The following is a 15598-nucleotide window of genomic DNA, read 5'->3' as shown; positions in this document are numbered from 1 at the left end:
ACTCTTGCCATATCCTGTTTGACCACTTCCAATTTGCCCTGATTCGTGGACCTAACACTCCAGGTTCCTGTGCAATATTGTTCTTACAGCATTGGATTTTACTTCCATCACCACAACTGCGCATTGTTTTCGGTTTGGCTCCATCTCTTCATTCTTTCTGTACCTATTTCTCCCCTCTTCTGCAATAGCATATTGGGCACCTACCGACCTGGGGGGTTCATCTTTCAGGGGCCTATCTTTTTGCCTTTTCATAATGTTCATGGGGTTCTCAAGGCAAGAATGCTGAAGTGGTTTGCATTCCCTTCTCTAGAGGACCACATTTTGTCAGAACTCTCCACCATGACCCATCCATCTTGGGTGGCCCTACACGGCATGGCTCATATCACTGAGTTAGACAAGGCTGTGGTTCATGTGATCAGTTTGGTTAGTTTTCCTTAAGTGTGGGTTTCTTTCTGTCTGTTGTCTGATGGACAAGGATAAGAGGCTTGTGGAAGTTTCCTGATGGAAGGGAATGTTTGTTGGGGAATATCTACATAGTTAGCTATGTCTAATCAAAACAGAAAAATGATATATTCTTCAAAATAAAATTTTTAGAAACATGTTACTTATAAGAAGACAAATATAGGAATTCTAAGAAGTAAAAGCACTTAGATGTTATCTCTCAAAGATGCAATGTTTAGCAATATAAATGAGGTGTTAGGTGAAATTTGCTCAAGGAGTTAAGAGTGTTGTTTCAATGTGCTACTAATTCTGGTTAAAGAAAGAAAGTAGCAAAAGACCTTTCAATGATAAAGAACCTAAGCATTATCAGGATAAGAGATGAGAGTGTTGAAGAACAAACCATGTAATTTGAGCCTAAGGATATAAAAGCAGTTTGAACAAAATTCTGTAATGTGAAGATGAGTGGGAAGTGGGACCAAGACAAACATATTCTTCAAAGTCACAGTGACCAATGAGAGAAACTAAGATTAGTCTTAACTTCTAACAACAAACACAAGCATCCTACAGCTGTTGGATAAAATAAAGACGGACAAGAGGGTTCTTTTCAGATCTGACTAAAATTCATCAGTTCTTCCTGGAGAAGCGTTTTACCCTATTCATAACAGGTCCACTGGTAATCGCATATAACAATGAGTTTGAAACCAGACTGAAGTGGAAAGCAATCATTGTTATGAAACAGTACGTGAATGAAGGCACAAATTTTGGTGAAGTCTCATGCCTGGTGGGCCACCAATTCCCTCAGCCTGCAGTGAGTGCCTCCAATTTGAACTTTATTCCCCACATCAGTCCTACAGGAAATAAAAATCCATTACAGAGAGGTACTGACTCTCTACCCCTCCCCTTAACCCTCACCTCACCACAAGGGTTTGCATTAATAGGCCTTTAATTTTAAAAGTGAACATTTCATGCTTTGAAACAGTACCAGATCTGCACACATTTTTCTATCATGCACTCGTCAATGTAAACAGGAAGTTATTCTATGAAGGGGTGAGGAAATGAAGAATGCTTTGTGATGATTCCCTCTAGTAAGTTATCAAAAACACCCTTAAAAATTACATTTTGACTTTTCTTACAAACTCTGACGAGCAAGTACTTAGAAATGGTATTAAAAATGAGAAAAATACATGCTGTGGAATAAGGCAGCCCTCCATCTAATCCTGTGCATGGCAATTCTGAAGCAGCTCTGCTAAGGCATGGACTGTTATCCTCCAGCCCACAGTTTCCTCCAGGTAACATTCTGTACCTCACTAAAATGCTGTGAAGATAAGTGTGGTGACACATGAAGAGCACCTAGTACAGGGTCCTAGGAACTCCATCAGTGGCAATTGTATCTGGCTGAAGATATTAAGAAAAATAAAGCTAAAACATTACAATGGAAGCTTACTCCCTACTTCTTGGTAGCTGATCAATAGTTCTAAACAGATACTATTCCCAATGAGCACACCACCCACAACAAATTGCTAAAATAACAATAATAAATTGATTCCTAGTTGAGAATCTCCAACTAGAAAAGATTGGGGCAAAACTGCTGTCACAGTTAACAGCTATTTCTCAGAGGAAGCCACAAGATCATGAAAGCTTCCCTGTTATTCAACGGGGCTTGGGGAGCAGAGGAGAACAGACGTTCCTTTGTTAACTAATGCAAAAAGGGCCTCAGAGAGGAAGGTAGGAAAGAAGAGGCAAGGGCGAGAAGAAGGGAAGGACAGAGGGAAGGCGAAAGAAAAGAAGCTGAACAGCTCTTCCTATACACATTAGATGGGAGATCCTAGTAACAGCAGGGAGACTCCCTGGACTAGCTTCTCCATTCAGTCACTTGTTAGCTGTGTAACAATGGGTAAGTCATTATCTCTCTTAAGCCTCAGTTTCCTCATCTGTAAAATGGGAATAATCACAGTACACATACCACATCAGTTTGTTGTTATAAGGATTAAATGATAGAATAGTACCTGGCACTTGACTGACAGTAGATATGTTAGCTATGAGAGAATGTTACCCACTGTAGTTGGGGGCATCTGATACTAGATGAAGAAAAGTCTAAGCAGAGATCAGAAGGGTGAGGACAATAAATCAGCCAGGCAAAATATGGAGGGAGTGCACCAGGCACTGGGAAAAATAAGCAGAGTGGCCTGAACTCCAGAGCAAACACTCCACGGAAAGCTGCTGTAGAGGAGGGCAGGTGTAGAATTACTGCTCCAACTTCTTATGCGCAATTCAAGACAGATCTCCACTTTAGGAGAATTTCCTGCTCATTCATGACCGGGGTCATGAATGCCTGTGAATGATGTAACAATGTGAACATATTTTAACATATTAAGCATTTTAACAGTGCAAACATATCTTAATAGTAACTTAAAGAGAAAATATGTATCTTTGCCTAGTGTATTTTAAAAAAATTTTATATTGCAAGATATTTCCTTCCTAATATTGTACTCGTTTCTGCCATATATCAACATGAATCAGCCACGGGTATACATATGTCCCTTCCCTCCCGAACCCCCCTCCCACCTCCCACGCCAGCCCACCGCTCTGGTCGCCACCAAGCACTGGGCTGAGCTCTCCGTGCCACACAGCAAATTCCCACTGGGCCTTTATTTTACATATGGCAGTGTGCGTGTCTCCATGCCCCTCTCTGAATTCGGCCAGCCCGCTCCTTCTCCCACTGGGTCCACAAGGCTGTTCTCTGTGTCTGTGTCTCCACTGCCGCCCTGAACTCATCAGAGCCATCTTTCTAGAGTCTACACACATCCGTTAATACACAAGGAGCTCAATACCAGAAAAACAAACAACCCGATAAAAAATGGGCAGAAGACCTAAACAGACATCTCTCCAAAGACATATTGCCAAAAAACACAAGAAATGATGCTAAACATTGCTTATTATTAGAGAAATGCAAATTAAAGTTACAATGAGGTATCACCTCACACTAGTCAGAATCACCATCATTTAAAAAATCTATGAATAAATGCTGGAGAGGATATGGAGAAAAGGGAACCCTCTTGCACTGTTGGTGAGAATGTAAATTTATACAGCCACTGTGGAGAACAGTATGTATATTCCTTAAAAAAACAAGGACTATGACCCAGCAACCCCACTACCGTATGACCCAGCAATTCCACTACTGGGCATATACTCTGAGAAAACCACACCTGCAGGAGACACGTGCACTTCAATACCCCAGTGTTCGCTGCAGCACTTTTTACAACAGCTAGGAAATGGAAGCAGCTTAGATGTCTATTGTATTAATGTGATTTTCCAGAACAACCTTCAACATATGAAAGTTCTACATCTATCCCTAGTATTTCATACTAACTCCTGAAATTAGCATAGTTTCTGAAGTTGAATCATATGGAATTTAACAGCAACCTAAGAGATCAGAAGACACTGACAAGCAGACATTTATCTATCAGTAATGCCTAATAGTAGTTTCTATCAGTCTTGACACTGTGGTCTTTCTAAATGTCTACTGTACAGCACTTTTCTCCCAATTAAAAAAAAAAATGACACAATGTCTAAAATTCAAGGACTCTAATCATAAAAAAAGGAAGAAAAAATTTGCCTGCAAAATTGTACTTCCCTTATAGTCTTCTTTATGCTTATGGTTACTCTAAAGAAAATTCCCTCTCCAGATTATTTATTCAAATAAAGTGTTTTATACTTAGCTCTAACGATTTCAATTTAGTACAATGTGAATATGAGTGCGTGTGTGCATGTCTGTGTATGTAGGAAGTGAATGGTAGCAGCTACTTCCAGGAGCCATGTGAACTCTGAAACAAAGTATAGCTCTCACCTTATCACCCTCCACCTTGAACCTTTCTCCACTCAAACTCTTTTCCCTCTGCCTACCACCTACTAAGTAAGGATGCTAAGTAACTCACAGAAATCCTACCAGATCTAAGGCAGATGTGGAATTAGATGTGATTCAAAACCATACAATACAGACTTGGTCTCTTTCTTCATTTGCTCAAGTGGGGAATAGAGACAGCAAAAGGATGCAGAGTTATCATGAAGACTGGCTGATACATGTAAGGCATTTGGAAAACTATCTTGTTCACAGAAAATATTCAGTATCTGATGGGTATTATTATTTTATAATTTTATGCATAATTGTGTCATGGATCCTCAAGACCACCCTCACGTTTGATAATTTGTTGGAGGGAGCCACAGAACTCAGAAACTTTGTTATACTCGCTGTCACAGCTTCTTACAGGGAAAAGACAGACTGAAATCACAGTTGTCTTCTCCCAGTAGAGTTTCATTATTCCAGCAAGGACATGTCACAACACATGTGATATGATGTACTGGCAAGAAAGGAAGTTCAACCAAGCCTTGATACCAAGAGTTATTGAGGAGGTCAGTCATGCAGACCAGAACGTAGACCTCCAGCATGAACGACCTTGGCCCCTCAGTCTTCAACACCACACAGAGGATGAGCCAACACAGTGTGGCCCAAGGCCCCAGGTGAACAAAAACAAGTGTTCACAATAAATCACATTTTTTGCATAACTATCTAGCTTGGCCCAAGGTCCTGGGTATACAAAAACTGCTTTATTGGGCAGGATATTCCAAGAGTTTACAGTTGTTCCCCAGAGGCAGTCAAGGACCAGCAATTTCTTTGAAATGTGCAGGGTTTGACTACCTCAAGTTTACTGAGTTAACCCGTCATGGCATAATAATTTATTAAGCAACTACCATGTACCAAAAGCTGTGATACTTAATACTTATCTCATTTAGTACTTAAATACTACCATGAGAAAAGAATGAACATTTTCTTTTACAAATATGGAAACTGAGGCTCAAAAATGTTAAAAGTATTTATAGTCATCTAACTGGTGTGGAATCCAAATGCTGTTCTCTCAAACTGCAAAGCCTTCACTATTTCTACTAAACCATGTTGACTCATAAAACATAAAAATTAAAGTAGCATATTATGCAGTATATCACACATATAGGCACATAAGTATATCCAATAGTCAAAGTTTTTCCTGCTAGTGAAAAAATAATTTTGAAAAACACTGTGAATTTATGGAGGAAGTAAACTAGACTTGTGAACCAATTTTCATTTAAAATATTGACTTTTTATTGAAAGGCTATCTAGTCATAACCAGATGATTAAAACTAAGTCCAATAAATTCAGCAATAAAGCTTTCCTGAAATTAAAAATAAATTCAACTTTCTTTAAATTCAACCTTTTTTTTCTTTATACTTCAAAAGTTTTTAATCCCCATAAACATTTGCTGAAACACAAAAGTGACTCACCCATCTATTACGAACAATGTAATTTTTCATTGTAGAAATGAAAATGTATCACCGGTTTCCCTAGGGAGACAACAATGCTTCCTCACTTTAATATGTGTGTGGGTTTTTTCCCCCATTTGATCAGCTAATACTTTTCAAAAGATCTTTTTAATGCCTAAATGAAAGGATTCCACATCAGAGACCTGACCTCCCTATTAAAGCATCTAAAGGAAACCCTAGGAACGTAAAATCCATTCAAAGGCAAATCACAGGTAGCTTATTGTACAATGCATTATGAAAGAAAAGGGAAAAAAAGCTTCATAAAAACTCTACAGAATTTGGTGAAATTATACCACAAAAATAAAAATTGATCTTAAGCATAAAGAAACAAATTCAAAGCCAAAAACTTATTACAAAAGTGCTTTGTAATCAGCCAGGAGGGGAGTCTTTATGAAAAACTTCAGAATTTGTCACTTTTTCAATCAAAATTTCTGATTACAACTTAATGTTGGGAAGGCCCAAAAAAGAACAAAACACACATTTTTCAATAGATTTAAAAATCTAAAAATTTTAAAGCTAACTTTCTATATCTGAAAACGTGTAAGTTTTATTACAGACGACAGGAGTAGAATAAATTACTAAACAGTAAATGAAGTAATATAGATATACTTTTAAAAAACAAATTAAGATTTTTAACATACCATAAACATGGTTCTGAAGTTATTCAAATCAGTCAAGAAGTCTTCTACGGACACCTTCTTGACGTCGACGGCATAGTACACCATTATATTCTGGTATAACTTGTCCATGTTTTCATGTAATTTTGAAAGTTTCTCATATTGTTCTTTTGCACTGATAACAAAGCTGTATATTATAGTTAAGGTACTCTGAAACTTACAAAGAAATGGTTTAGGGAAAAAAAATCCTTAAGTAATATGTTTTAATTGTTAGCCATTATTACACATCTCCAAAATGCCAAAACTAGCTCTAATAGTTAACCATTCTTACAATTCAATCCATACTGTACAGTGATGAAATATTCACTGTGATTCATAATTATCAGTGGTAAAACAATCAGAAAAGTTAAATATTTAAATATTTAACATTTTGCTTCTACGATTGGGTTCAAGGATATTTTTCTTCTAATTTGCCTATCTTATCAGATCTCATAATATGATTTAAAATTATAGTTCAGTAGTTTCAATAATATTCAAATGTCTCCTTATACTTTCTAAAAATCTAGATCAAAACAGGACTAGCAGTCAATGCATTTATATCTAGTATCATTTTTAATCCTTGGGTGAACAAAAGATTTTGTATATTAAAATCACAAAATCATAAGCAATTATAATAATACATACATGTATCTTCATATACCATCTTGTGAAACAACCACATTTGTGAAATGCTAATAGGTGAAGTGAATTTATGTAAATAGAAATCACATTTCAAATGCATTCAGAAATTATCATTACATGGAACTTTTGCTGATTCATTTTTAATGTGCAGTAAGCATCCCTTTATTTACCTACCAAGTTCAGAAATCAATGTTGGTTCATTTATTCAATCTATGAACTAAAATTTATGTCCAAAATAGAGACTATATCCACATGGATCATTTATATAGCCTTAGTGAAGTGAAGTCACTCAGTCGTCTCCGACTCTTTGTGACCGCATGGACTGTAGCCTGCCAGGCTCTTCCATCCATGGGATTTTCCAGGTAAGAATACTGGAGTGGGTTGCCATTTCCTTCTCCAGGAGATCTTCCCTGACCCAGGGACTGAACCCGAGTCTCCCACATTGTAGGCAGATGCTTTACCATCTGAGCCACCTTAACTCTTGTCTAAAAGAGAAATCATTTTCTGCCTTTGCTTGTCCAAACCTATCATTCCAAGCTTAGTTCAATTCTTCCTCTTCCATGAAGCTCCCTTGTCTAATCTCTGCAACTAAGAGTGATTATTTGTTCCACTTTCCACCGAATACACAGCACTTGCAGTCCACTGTACTCTGTGCAACGAAGTTCTTCGTTTGTCCTTCTAGTTCAGTCCCCTAGTAGTGCTTTGTTCTTGCTTCCCTGGTGGCTCAGATAGTAAAGCGTCTGCCTGCAATGCAGGAGACCTGGTTCAATCCCTGGGTCAGGAAGATCCTCTGAAGAAGGAAATGGCAACCCATTCCAGTATTCTTGCCTGGAAAATCCAATGGACGGAGGAGGCTGGTGGGCTACAGTCCATGGGGTCGCAAAGAGTCAGACACGACTGAGCAACTTGCCACATTTGGGGGGCTAATCACCTGTGACTGTCTGCCCTTTCTCTAGATGTTGTATTAAGTAAAATCACTTGCAACTGTATTGGTGCCAATGACTAATTTCACTCTACTGTCATCACTCTTAAATTGTCGTAGGAAAGATAAGAAGTCTCAAAAGTCTGATGTGAGAGGATATATATATATATATATATATATATACATATGACTAATTCGAAGTTGTATGGAAGAAATCAATGCAACATTGTAAAGCAATTTTCCTCCAATTACAAAATAAATTTTTTTAAAAGCCTGATCTAAATCATGGAACTCTCTTCATAAAATTGTGCATACATGCATTCACACACAGACACATACAGTTTGGATGCAATGTTATGAGCTAACAGAGTTCCTAAAAAGTAGTTACCCTGGACAACAGGTTGTGCTACATGGTGGGTATTCCTAATTGTATGTTCTACAGGTACTCCTATTTTGCCTCATCATGACTTACAAGGCTTTCAGGTTTTTGTTTTTTTTATTTATTTTTAATTGTAGTATAACTGCTTTATAATATTGAGTTGGTTTCAGCCATACACCAACATGAATCAGCCATAGGTAATAACAGGTACTCCACAAACACTAAGAATTTTTTTCTAATACCTAGGAATATGCCCATTTACAGGAATCAGCTTGGTGAATAAGTTAAAATAAAGCCCTATTATTCAATAACACTTCTTAGATTTTTAGGTAAGAATCAAGAGTTAATAAAATATCAGAAATATGCCTGGACATACTTAATAAAAATAGCAAAATTCCATTAAATGATGTGATATGAAAGAGGATCAAGAGCCAAAACCATGGAAATTACATGGTCTTGTTCCAACAGCTAGAGTTTTAAATATTCTTATCATTGTTATCTATATGACAATTTGCTCCCAAAGGAAATGAAGTGCAACTTTAAATAGTGGAATTACTGACAAAAAAATGCTAAGATTGTGACTGAATTGCAATGATATTGGAAATAGCCAAATAAATTCTCAGAAGTATAAATGACTATCTGATAGAATGGAATAAAGGGCTACTTTAATGAGGCTAGTGATAGGTACTACCTCATTAAGAGATAGCAGAACCTTCAGATTAAAAAAAAAAAATCATCATCATCCGAAAGAAAAAGCAAACAACAGGTGTTCTCATGCCAATTGTTGAACTCCAGTTAGAAATTAATGCCCATAACTGTAGCAGTAACAAGGCTTTATTTTTTCCCCAGCACAAGTCCTATATTTATAAAGAGCTTTAGAGAAAGGCAAGTTATTCAACAAAAGTTTGATAAAATTCATTACAGAAATATTAATATATATCCAACTATATGATACTTTTGTGAAATCTATTTTCTTTTCCTTTATCAAGACTAAGGCAATATTCTGATGAACTTCTACTTGACCCAGTGGAATTTTCCCATTTGAAAGGTACAAGAGAACCAGATCTGTGTTCATACACATTGAACAACATATGTTTAGTTTTGGCCAACTGAGTAGTCAGACTGAGATTTGGGATTTAAACAAGTTCTGTTCATTGCCAAGCAATACGGCACAAATAGACTCTACCTTTATTAGCATATTATTGTACCTCCCCACCTAAGATACCTTTTACTTCCATTAATCACCTCACAAGGATCAGCTTCAACTGGTGCTAAACATCTAACACCCAACAGATCTTCTCAATGACCCGGGACCCAGACGGCCAGGCAGTCAGCTGATCTACAAGTACTCATCGAGCCCCACTGAGAACGTCTCTTCTAGACACAATGGAAAACCCTGGCTAAAAAGGTAGGCAAAGTCCCCATTTCCATGAAACATGCATTCTAGAGAGTGGTGACAGATAGTAAATAGATGAATGAGATATTCAGACAGTAATAAGGGTGATAAAAACAAACACTTGTGCATGATGTTGAACAGAGTGACAGAGCCTAACTTATGCAAGGCAGTGAGGGAACTCCTGGCTTAGAAAGTGATAGTGACCGAGGCATGCCTGTCAAGCCCAACATGGTGAATGTAGCAAGACCTCTGCGAAGGAAGAGATCACTGTAGATATGAGGCTGTACAGAGGATGAAGAGAAGGATATTTTAACCCAAGTCTTTAAAGTTTGTTGAGAATGTGTTAAATGGAAAACAAGTGAGAGAAAGCAGGGGGGAAAAAAGGAGGAAAGAAGACTAATTTAAGAGAAAAATCTGCTCTTACAAATCACTCAATTACCTAACTTCCCACTCTTGCAAATGGACCATGTATTATGCAAGTTTACATTTCACTCATTCCACTCTTCCATTTTACTTCCTAATCACACTTCAATTAAATTAAAATGTACTAAGTTGCTTTACCAGAAAAATTCTGTGCTTTATGCACTGTGAAATATAGATATAAGTAATATGCAAGTTTTCCTCTCAAGGAATTTATTGGGACAGTTTAGCATCTACCTAGTAATTTCTGGAGTGTCCAAACTATTGTTATACAGTGGGACAGCAAAAAAGAAAATGTGAAAACAAAGTGTGATTACAAAGAAGAAATTTAAATAAAAAAATGAAAAAGTGACAAATAACTTGTCATGTAAGTTCTATGGCAAATACAAAAATATTAAGCAAAATGATATTTCTACGAGGCTTGGGAGACAGTGGGACACAGAGAAAAGAGAAATGCAAAGGTCTGTGTAAGGAGAATTCTGAGGGTGATGTGCTAGGATCTATTTGTTATTTTTCCTTAAAATAAGATAAATTCCAGAATGTAAAGGTCAAAAGAAAGGAACAAGCATCGCATGACACTAATCCTGGCATTTTCCCAGTTTCTCATGGACAAAGAATTTAAGAAGTATGTACACCTTACATATAATACTTCATATTGATTATATAACAATATTGGTTGATCCTACCACAAATCACGGAACAAATTTTTCAGGCAAATACTTACAGTGAAATTACTCTAATTACACTTCTCACCAGACTTAGCAATCGAAAAGTAGGGTAATTATTACTAAAAAGTCAATGTGATAATGAAATAACTGTGTATGCCTTTTAAAGAATATAATTTTGTATTTTTTGATATTAAGATGTGCATGTAAAGAAAACAAGTACTGCTAGAATAAAAATACAATATACTATAATTGAGTGCTACTCAAGAAATTTCATGAAATTACAACAAAATTGTATCACTATAATATAAAACAATTAACAAATTATTTAATAGTTCAGCAAATCATGATTGTTTAATCTAAATATCTATTTGCATAAATGAACCATTAATAACTTTGATAACACACATATTCTTTCAGAATTGACCGATGAACCAAACATTTGATATGTCTTTCAACTAATAAGCACTAATACTTAAAAATAAACAAACTGCCAGTGTTAATAACCTCAACTTTAGTTAAACATAGGTTTATTTACTGTGCATTTAGTCCTCAAATTCTTCCATTTTCTTAGATGTAAGAAGCTCACAATTTGCCATTTTAATAAAATGTGTATAAATGTATTTAATATTCAAAATCTGACTTGTTGTCAGTTCTAATTAAAGTAAACAAAGCTTTGCAATGAATGAATTTAATTACTTAGAAACTGGTATGTCTAAGATGAAAAGCAACCGAGTACAATCTAATCTCAGCAAAGAATATTTATGATTATAAACTTTGTCAATAGCAAAGTGCACCAACTGTTCATATATCTGACTTCCAAGAGATACATGAATGCTAATCAGTTCATTAGAGGCATCTAGGTTGTGATATTTTGCGACAGGATATAGGAGCTTTCTTGTCCATGGAGTATAATTGTACTCAGGATGAAAAATTGTTTCCAACAAAGCTTCATCCTTCCTGTTTCTGATTTCCTGCTGGCTGCTTTTTATGAGCTGCATACCTTTCAATAAGCCAACATCATTCAGCTTCTGTGTCATATGAACACAAATATGGATACGTCCTGAATTGTCTGCTGAGCAGGATTCTACTAACCTTATTCTAATCTCAAGAATTTATTTCAGGTCCTATGTTCCAGATAACTGAGATTCATAATTAGTACATGCACAATGTATTACTGGAAACTGTATGCAAGTAAAACCTTTTCAAAAATGCTTTCTATATAAATTATATGCAAATAAAACCTTTTCAAAAATGCTTTCTATCTATACGGAACAATAAAAAGTGCCTCAATGAACAGTTCTTAATGATCACAATATTGTCATATATGAATATTGTGACATGATAAAATGGTGGGTGGGGGAGTTAAGAATGATGCCACATGTAATTCTACAATAACATGTTTAGGCTTAACCGTACTTTGCCAAAGGAGAAGGTGTGGCAAACACCTTGGATGAACACAGACTTCATCTTCAGTTTTCAAAACACAACCTTCTCAAATGTAGTGATAAAGACATCCTGCCTAATGAAAGAAGAAAACTGTGTGGATAGGAAACATATGAAAGGAAACAAACGCATTACCCTGAATTGATTATTGCTGGAGTGACTTTTTATGATATTTCCCAAAAGAGATGGTGCAGAAAGCTAAAACTGAACTAATTCACAAGTAAGCTGAAAGTATATAGTACAATAAAGTCTATGACAAGCCAAGTAATAATTTTGTGATAATCTCAGGGAAGAAGAAATGAAAAGAGGAAAAGTAGTTATTTTAAGTATCTCAGTTTAAAATAAAATATTAGGAATATCTACTTATAAGTGCTTGTTTAGAAGTGGGTTATCCTTTCATATGGAATTCTGAAGCTCATATGGGATTTTAAAGATGTACAGTTGTAATATTTTATTATAAGGCAAAAGATATAAATCTCTAATTTCACAGAATGGTTTGGAGAGCAACTCAACATTAGTTTCTGTAAATTTAAAAAAAAATTTATTACTTCAATTACTCATTAAAGATGAGATCACTGACAAAGTGAGGCTTCCGATAGCTCAGTTGGTAAAGAATCCACCTGCAATGCAGGAGACCCTGGTTTGATTCCTGGGTCGGGAAGATGCCCTGGAGAATGGATAGGCTACCCACTCCAGTATTCTTGGGCTTCACTTGTGGCTCAAGTGGTAAAGAATCTGCCTGCAATGTGGGAGACCTAGGTTCGATTCCTGGGTTGGGAAGATCCCCTGGAGAAGGGAAAGGCTGCATACTCCAGTGTATAATCCGTGGGGTGGGTAGCAAAGAGTTGGACATGACTGAGCGACTTTCACTTCCCACTGACAAAGTTAGTGAAACCAAAATAATGAAATTCAAAGGATCTTAAATTAAGCAGGACAATCCTAATGCTATTAGTTTATATATATAAATATATATGCATATCTACATACATACATACACACATGTATTAGTCAATTTAATTTGGGTCAGGGAAATACCTATACCAGTAAGACTGTGATAATTCAGTTTTGCTTTTTGGAACAGTGTAGTATTTCTAAAAGAAATTTTAAAGTGTCTCAAATATGAGTTAAGTTTTGATATGCAAAAATTCATTTTTGAAATTAAGCTGACAGTCATACCAGTTTATAAAGTCTTCATCTGCTTCAAAAGTATTGGTCCATTTCAAAAGTATCTATATCACAACATGATATTAAATTCAAACTTCCTCAAATTGAATCTTCCTATCCTTTCAATTTACATGAACATCAGAAGGAAATAGGGCATATGGAAGGAAAATGAGAATGTATTAGATTAATAAAAAGGAAAGAAAGGAATGAAATTAACAGAATAAATCTCTGTATTATTCACTATAGGCAAAACCCTTGGTAAATTTTCTTGCAAGAAGGTAAAGGATAAATGTTCTATAGTTGGGCATTATAGAGTGATTTCTGGTTATGCAAGTACACTTAAAAGGTTAAGTAAATTGTATTCCTAATTGACTAGTAATTTAAAGTTATTTAGACATCAAAGGATATGGACATCTTTGTCACAAACTTATCATGCAAGTCTTCAGAAGGGGGAAAGATTTTCAAATCTTTCTCAAGCTGTTGAAGTTGCCTTCCCATCTGCTTCAAGTTCTTTTCCAGGGTTTCTACAGAAACTAAAAGAGAGAATATTACATGCCTTAAAAGGACGAAATTATAATACAAAACAGTAAAATATTCTAGAAACAAAACACATGAAAAACCTTACAATAATAATGAAAAATCCACGAAAATAAAGGAAAGGTGAATTTCACTTAAAGTTTTAAAAACCTTTTAATTTTTAAATCCAGAAATGAAGAAAATAAAAGATTTTTTTAAAACAGGAAAATTTTGGTAAAGCTCACATACACAAAACACATATAAGAAGTGTCTTTTGTTGAAAATCAAAGTCCTTGACCTCCATAAACAATATAAAATAATCAGTCAATTAAGAAAAAGATGGCAAAGAAAGAGGAAGTTTTTAAAATTAAATCTATTTCAACATAATTTGAGCACTTTTCAAAATGATGGTCTTTTGAGAGGGGAAAAATGTACAAAGAAAAGATGGGAAAACTCTGCTCTCTTGTCCAAGGTCACCTATATCAGGAATGAAAAGATATCAGGGGTTCTTTGAGTACCATGGGAAACAAATTTCAAACTTTCTTTACTGGTGCTCTGAGAACAAGTAAACGCTGTTTATTAAATAATAAAGTGGTCTTTTGTATACACTCGTGCCTAGTCAAAGTCACAAGTAATCCACATACAGCTAGACCCAGGGGAGTACACTTAAGTATTCTGTGGATAGATGGATGGTTGGAAGACAAATAAACTATATTTTTAATTAACATTTAAATTAAATGTATTAATACACTATTGAACAAAATCACATACTTAAAATATTATGATTAAATCACTGATCAGATTTTACTACACACAGACACACATCAAATCTGGCAGATAGATATCTAGAGAAAAGACAAGTAAGTCTGAGGAACTCCCATGTAACAAACAGCACAAGGCAAACACTGGGAAGGAACATAAGTGGATTATTTAATTTTTTCTGATATCTAATACAGCATTCCAACACCATCCACTTCTCCAATAACCACCGGTGTCTCCCAGTTCACTGACACTCATTTCCTGGAGTTAGCCCAGAACCCACATGTTTAAGGACTCGGTCCCATGAAGACTGCCCTCACTTGAGAGGGCAAGTTACGGGGATCACCTGTACTTCTAACCAACGATTAATTCAAGGGTTCTCATGCACTCCCCCCACCCCATTTATTTTCTGTAATTTACTGGGATGCCTCATAGGACTTGCGGAAGTACTGTACTTGCTACTACAGGTTTTATTGTGAAGGATCGAACTCAGGAACAGCCAAATGGAAGACATGCCCAGGGCAAGAACACGGAAGGAGGGCTGCACGAGGCCCCACGTTCTCTAGGCACAGTGCACGCACGGCCTCCCAGAGCACCCACGTGTTCACTGTAACACAAGGCCTCTGTGCCTCTTCATTTCCGCAAAGCCTCACGACACAGCTGCGATCAACCCAATCGTGGGCTCTCCTGACTGACCCGGAGGCGAGAGGGAGGGCTGAAACGTGTGTCCCTCTAACCTCCTGGTTGGTACTTCTGTCAGCCAGTGCCCCCATCCTGAAGTTCCGCAACGTGGCCCTGCTCCCATTTGCCCTGAGTCATCTCGTTGGCATACAAAGA

At 36.4% G+C, this 15598-nt stretch overlaps 1 protein-coding gene across 3 annotated transcripts in view; it reads right to left on the bottom strand.

The window, feature by feature from the left end:
- The window catches only part of DIAPH3 (diaphanous related formin 3), a 562554-nt gene that overhangs the window by 203386 nt on the left and 343570 nt on the right, over positions 1–15598 (bottom strand). For all 3 annotated transcript variants that reach the window (XM_069602158.1, XM_069602160.1, XM_069602159.1), the window contains 2 exons: positions 13896–14019; positions 6438–6603 (listed from right to left, as the gene is read on the bottom strand). In XM_069602158.1, the coding sequence (XP_069458259.1) occupies positions 6438–6603; positions 13896–14019 (290 nt within the window). The remainder of the gene's footprint in view (positions 1–6437; positions 6604–13895; positions 14020–15598) is intronic.

The sequence above is a fragment of the Ovis canadensis genome, chromosome 10, assembly GCF_042477335.2.
Source record: "Ovis canadensis isolate MfBH-ARS-UI-01 breed Bighorn chromosome 10, ARS-UI_OviCan_v2, whole genome shotgun sequence".
NCBI classification, from domain to species: Eukaryota; Metazoa; Chordata; class Mammalia; order Artiodactyla; family Bovidae; genus Ovis; species Ovis canadensis.
The sequence above is the reverse complement of the archived record's forward strand: the minus strand, read 5'-3'. Positions and strand labels throughout refer to the sequence as shown.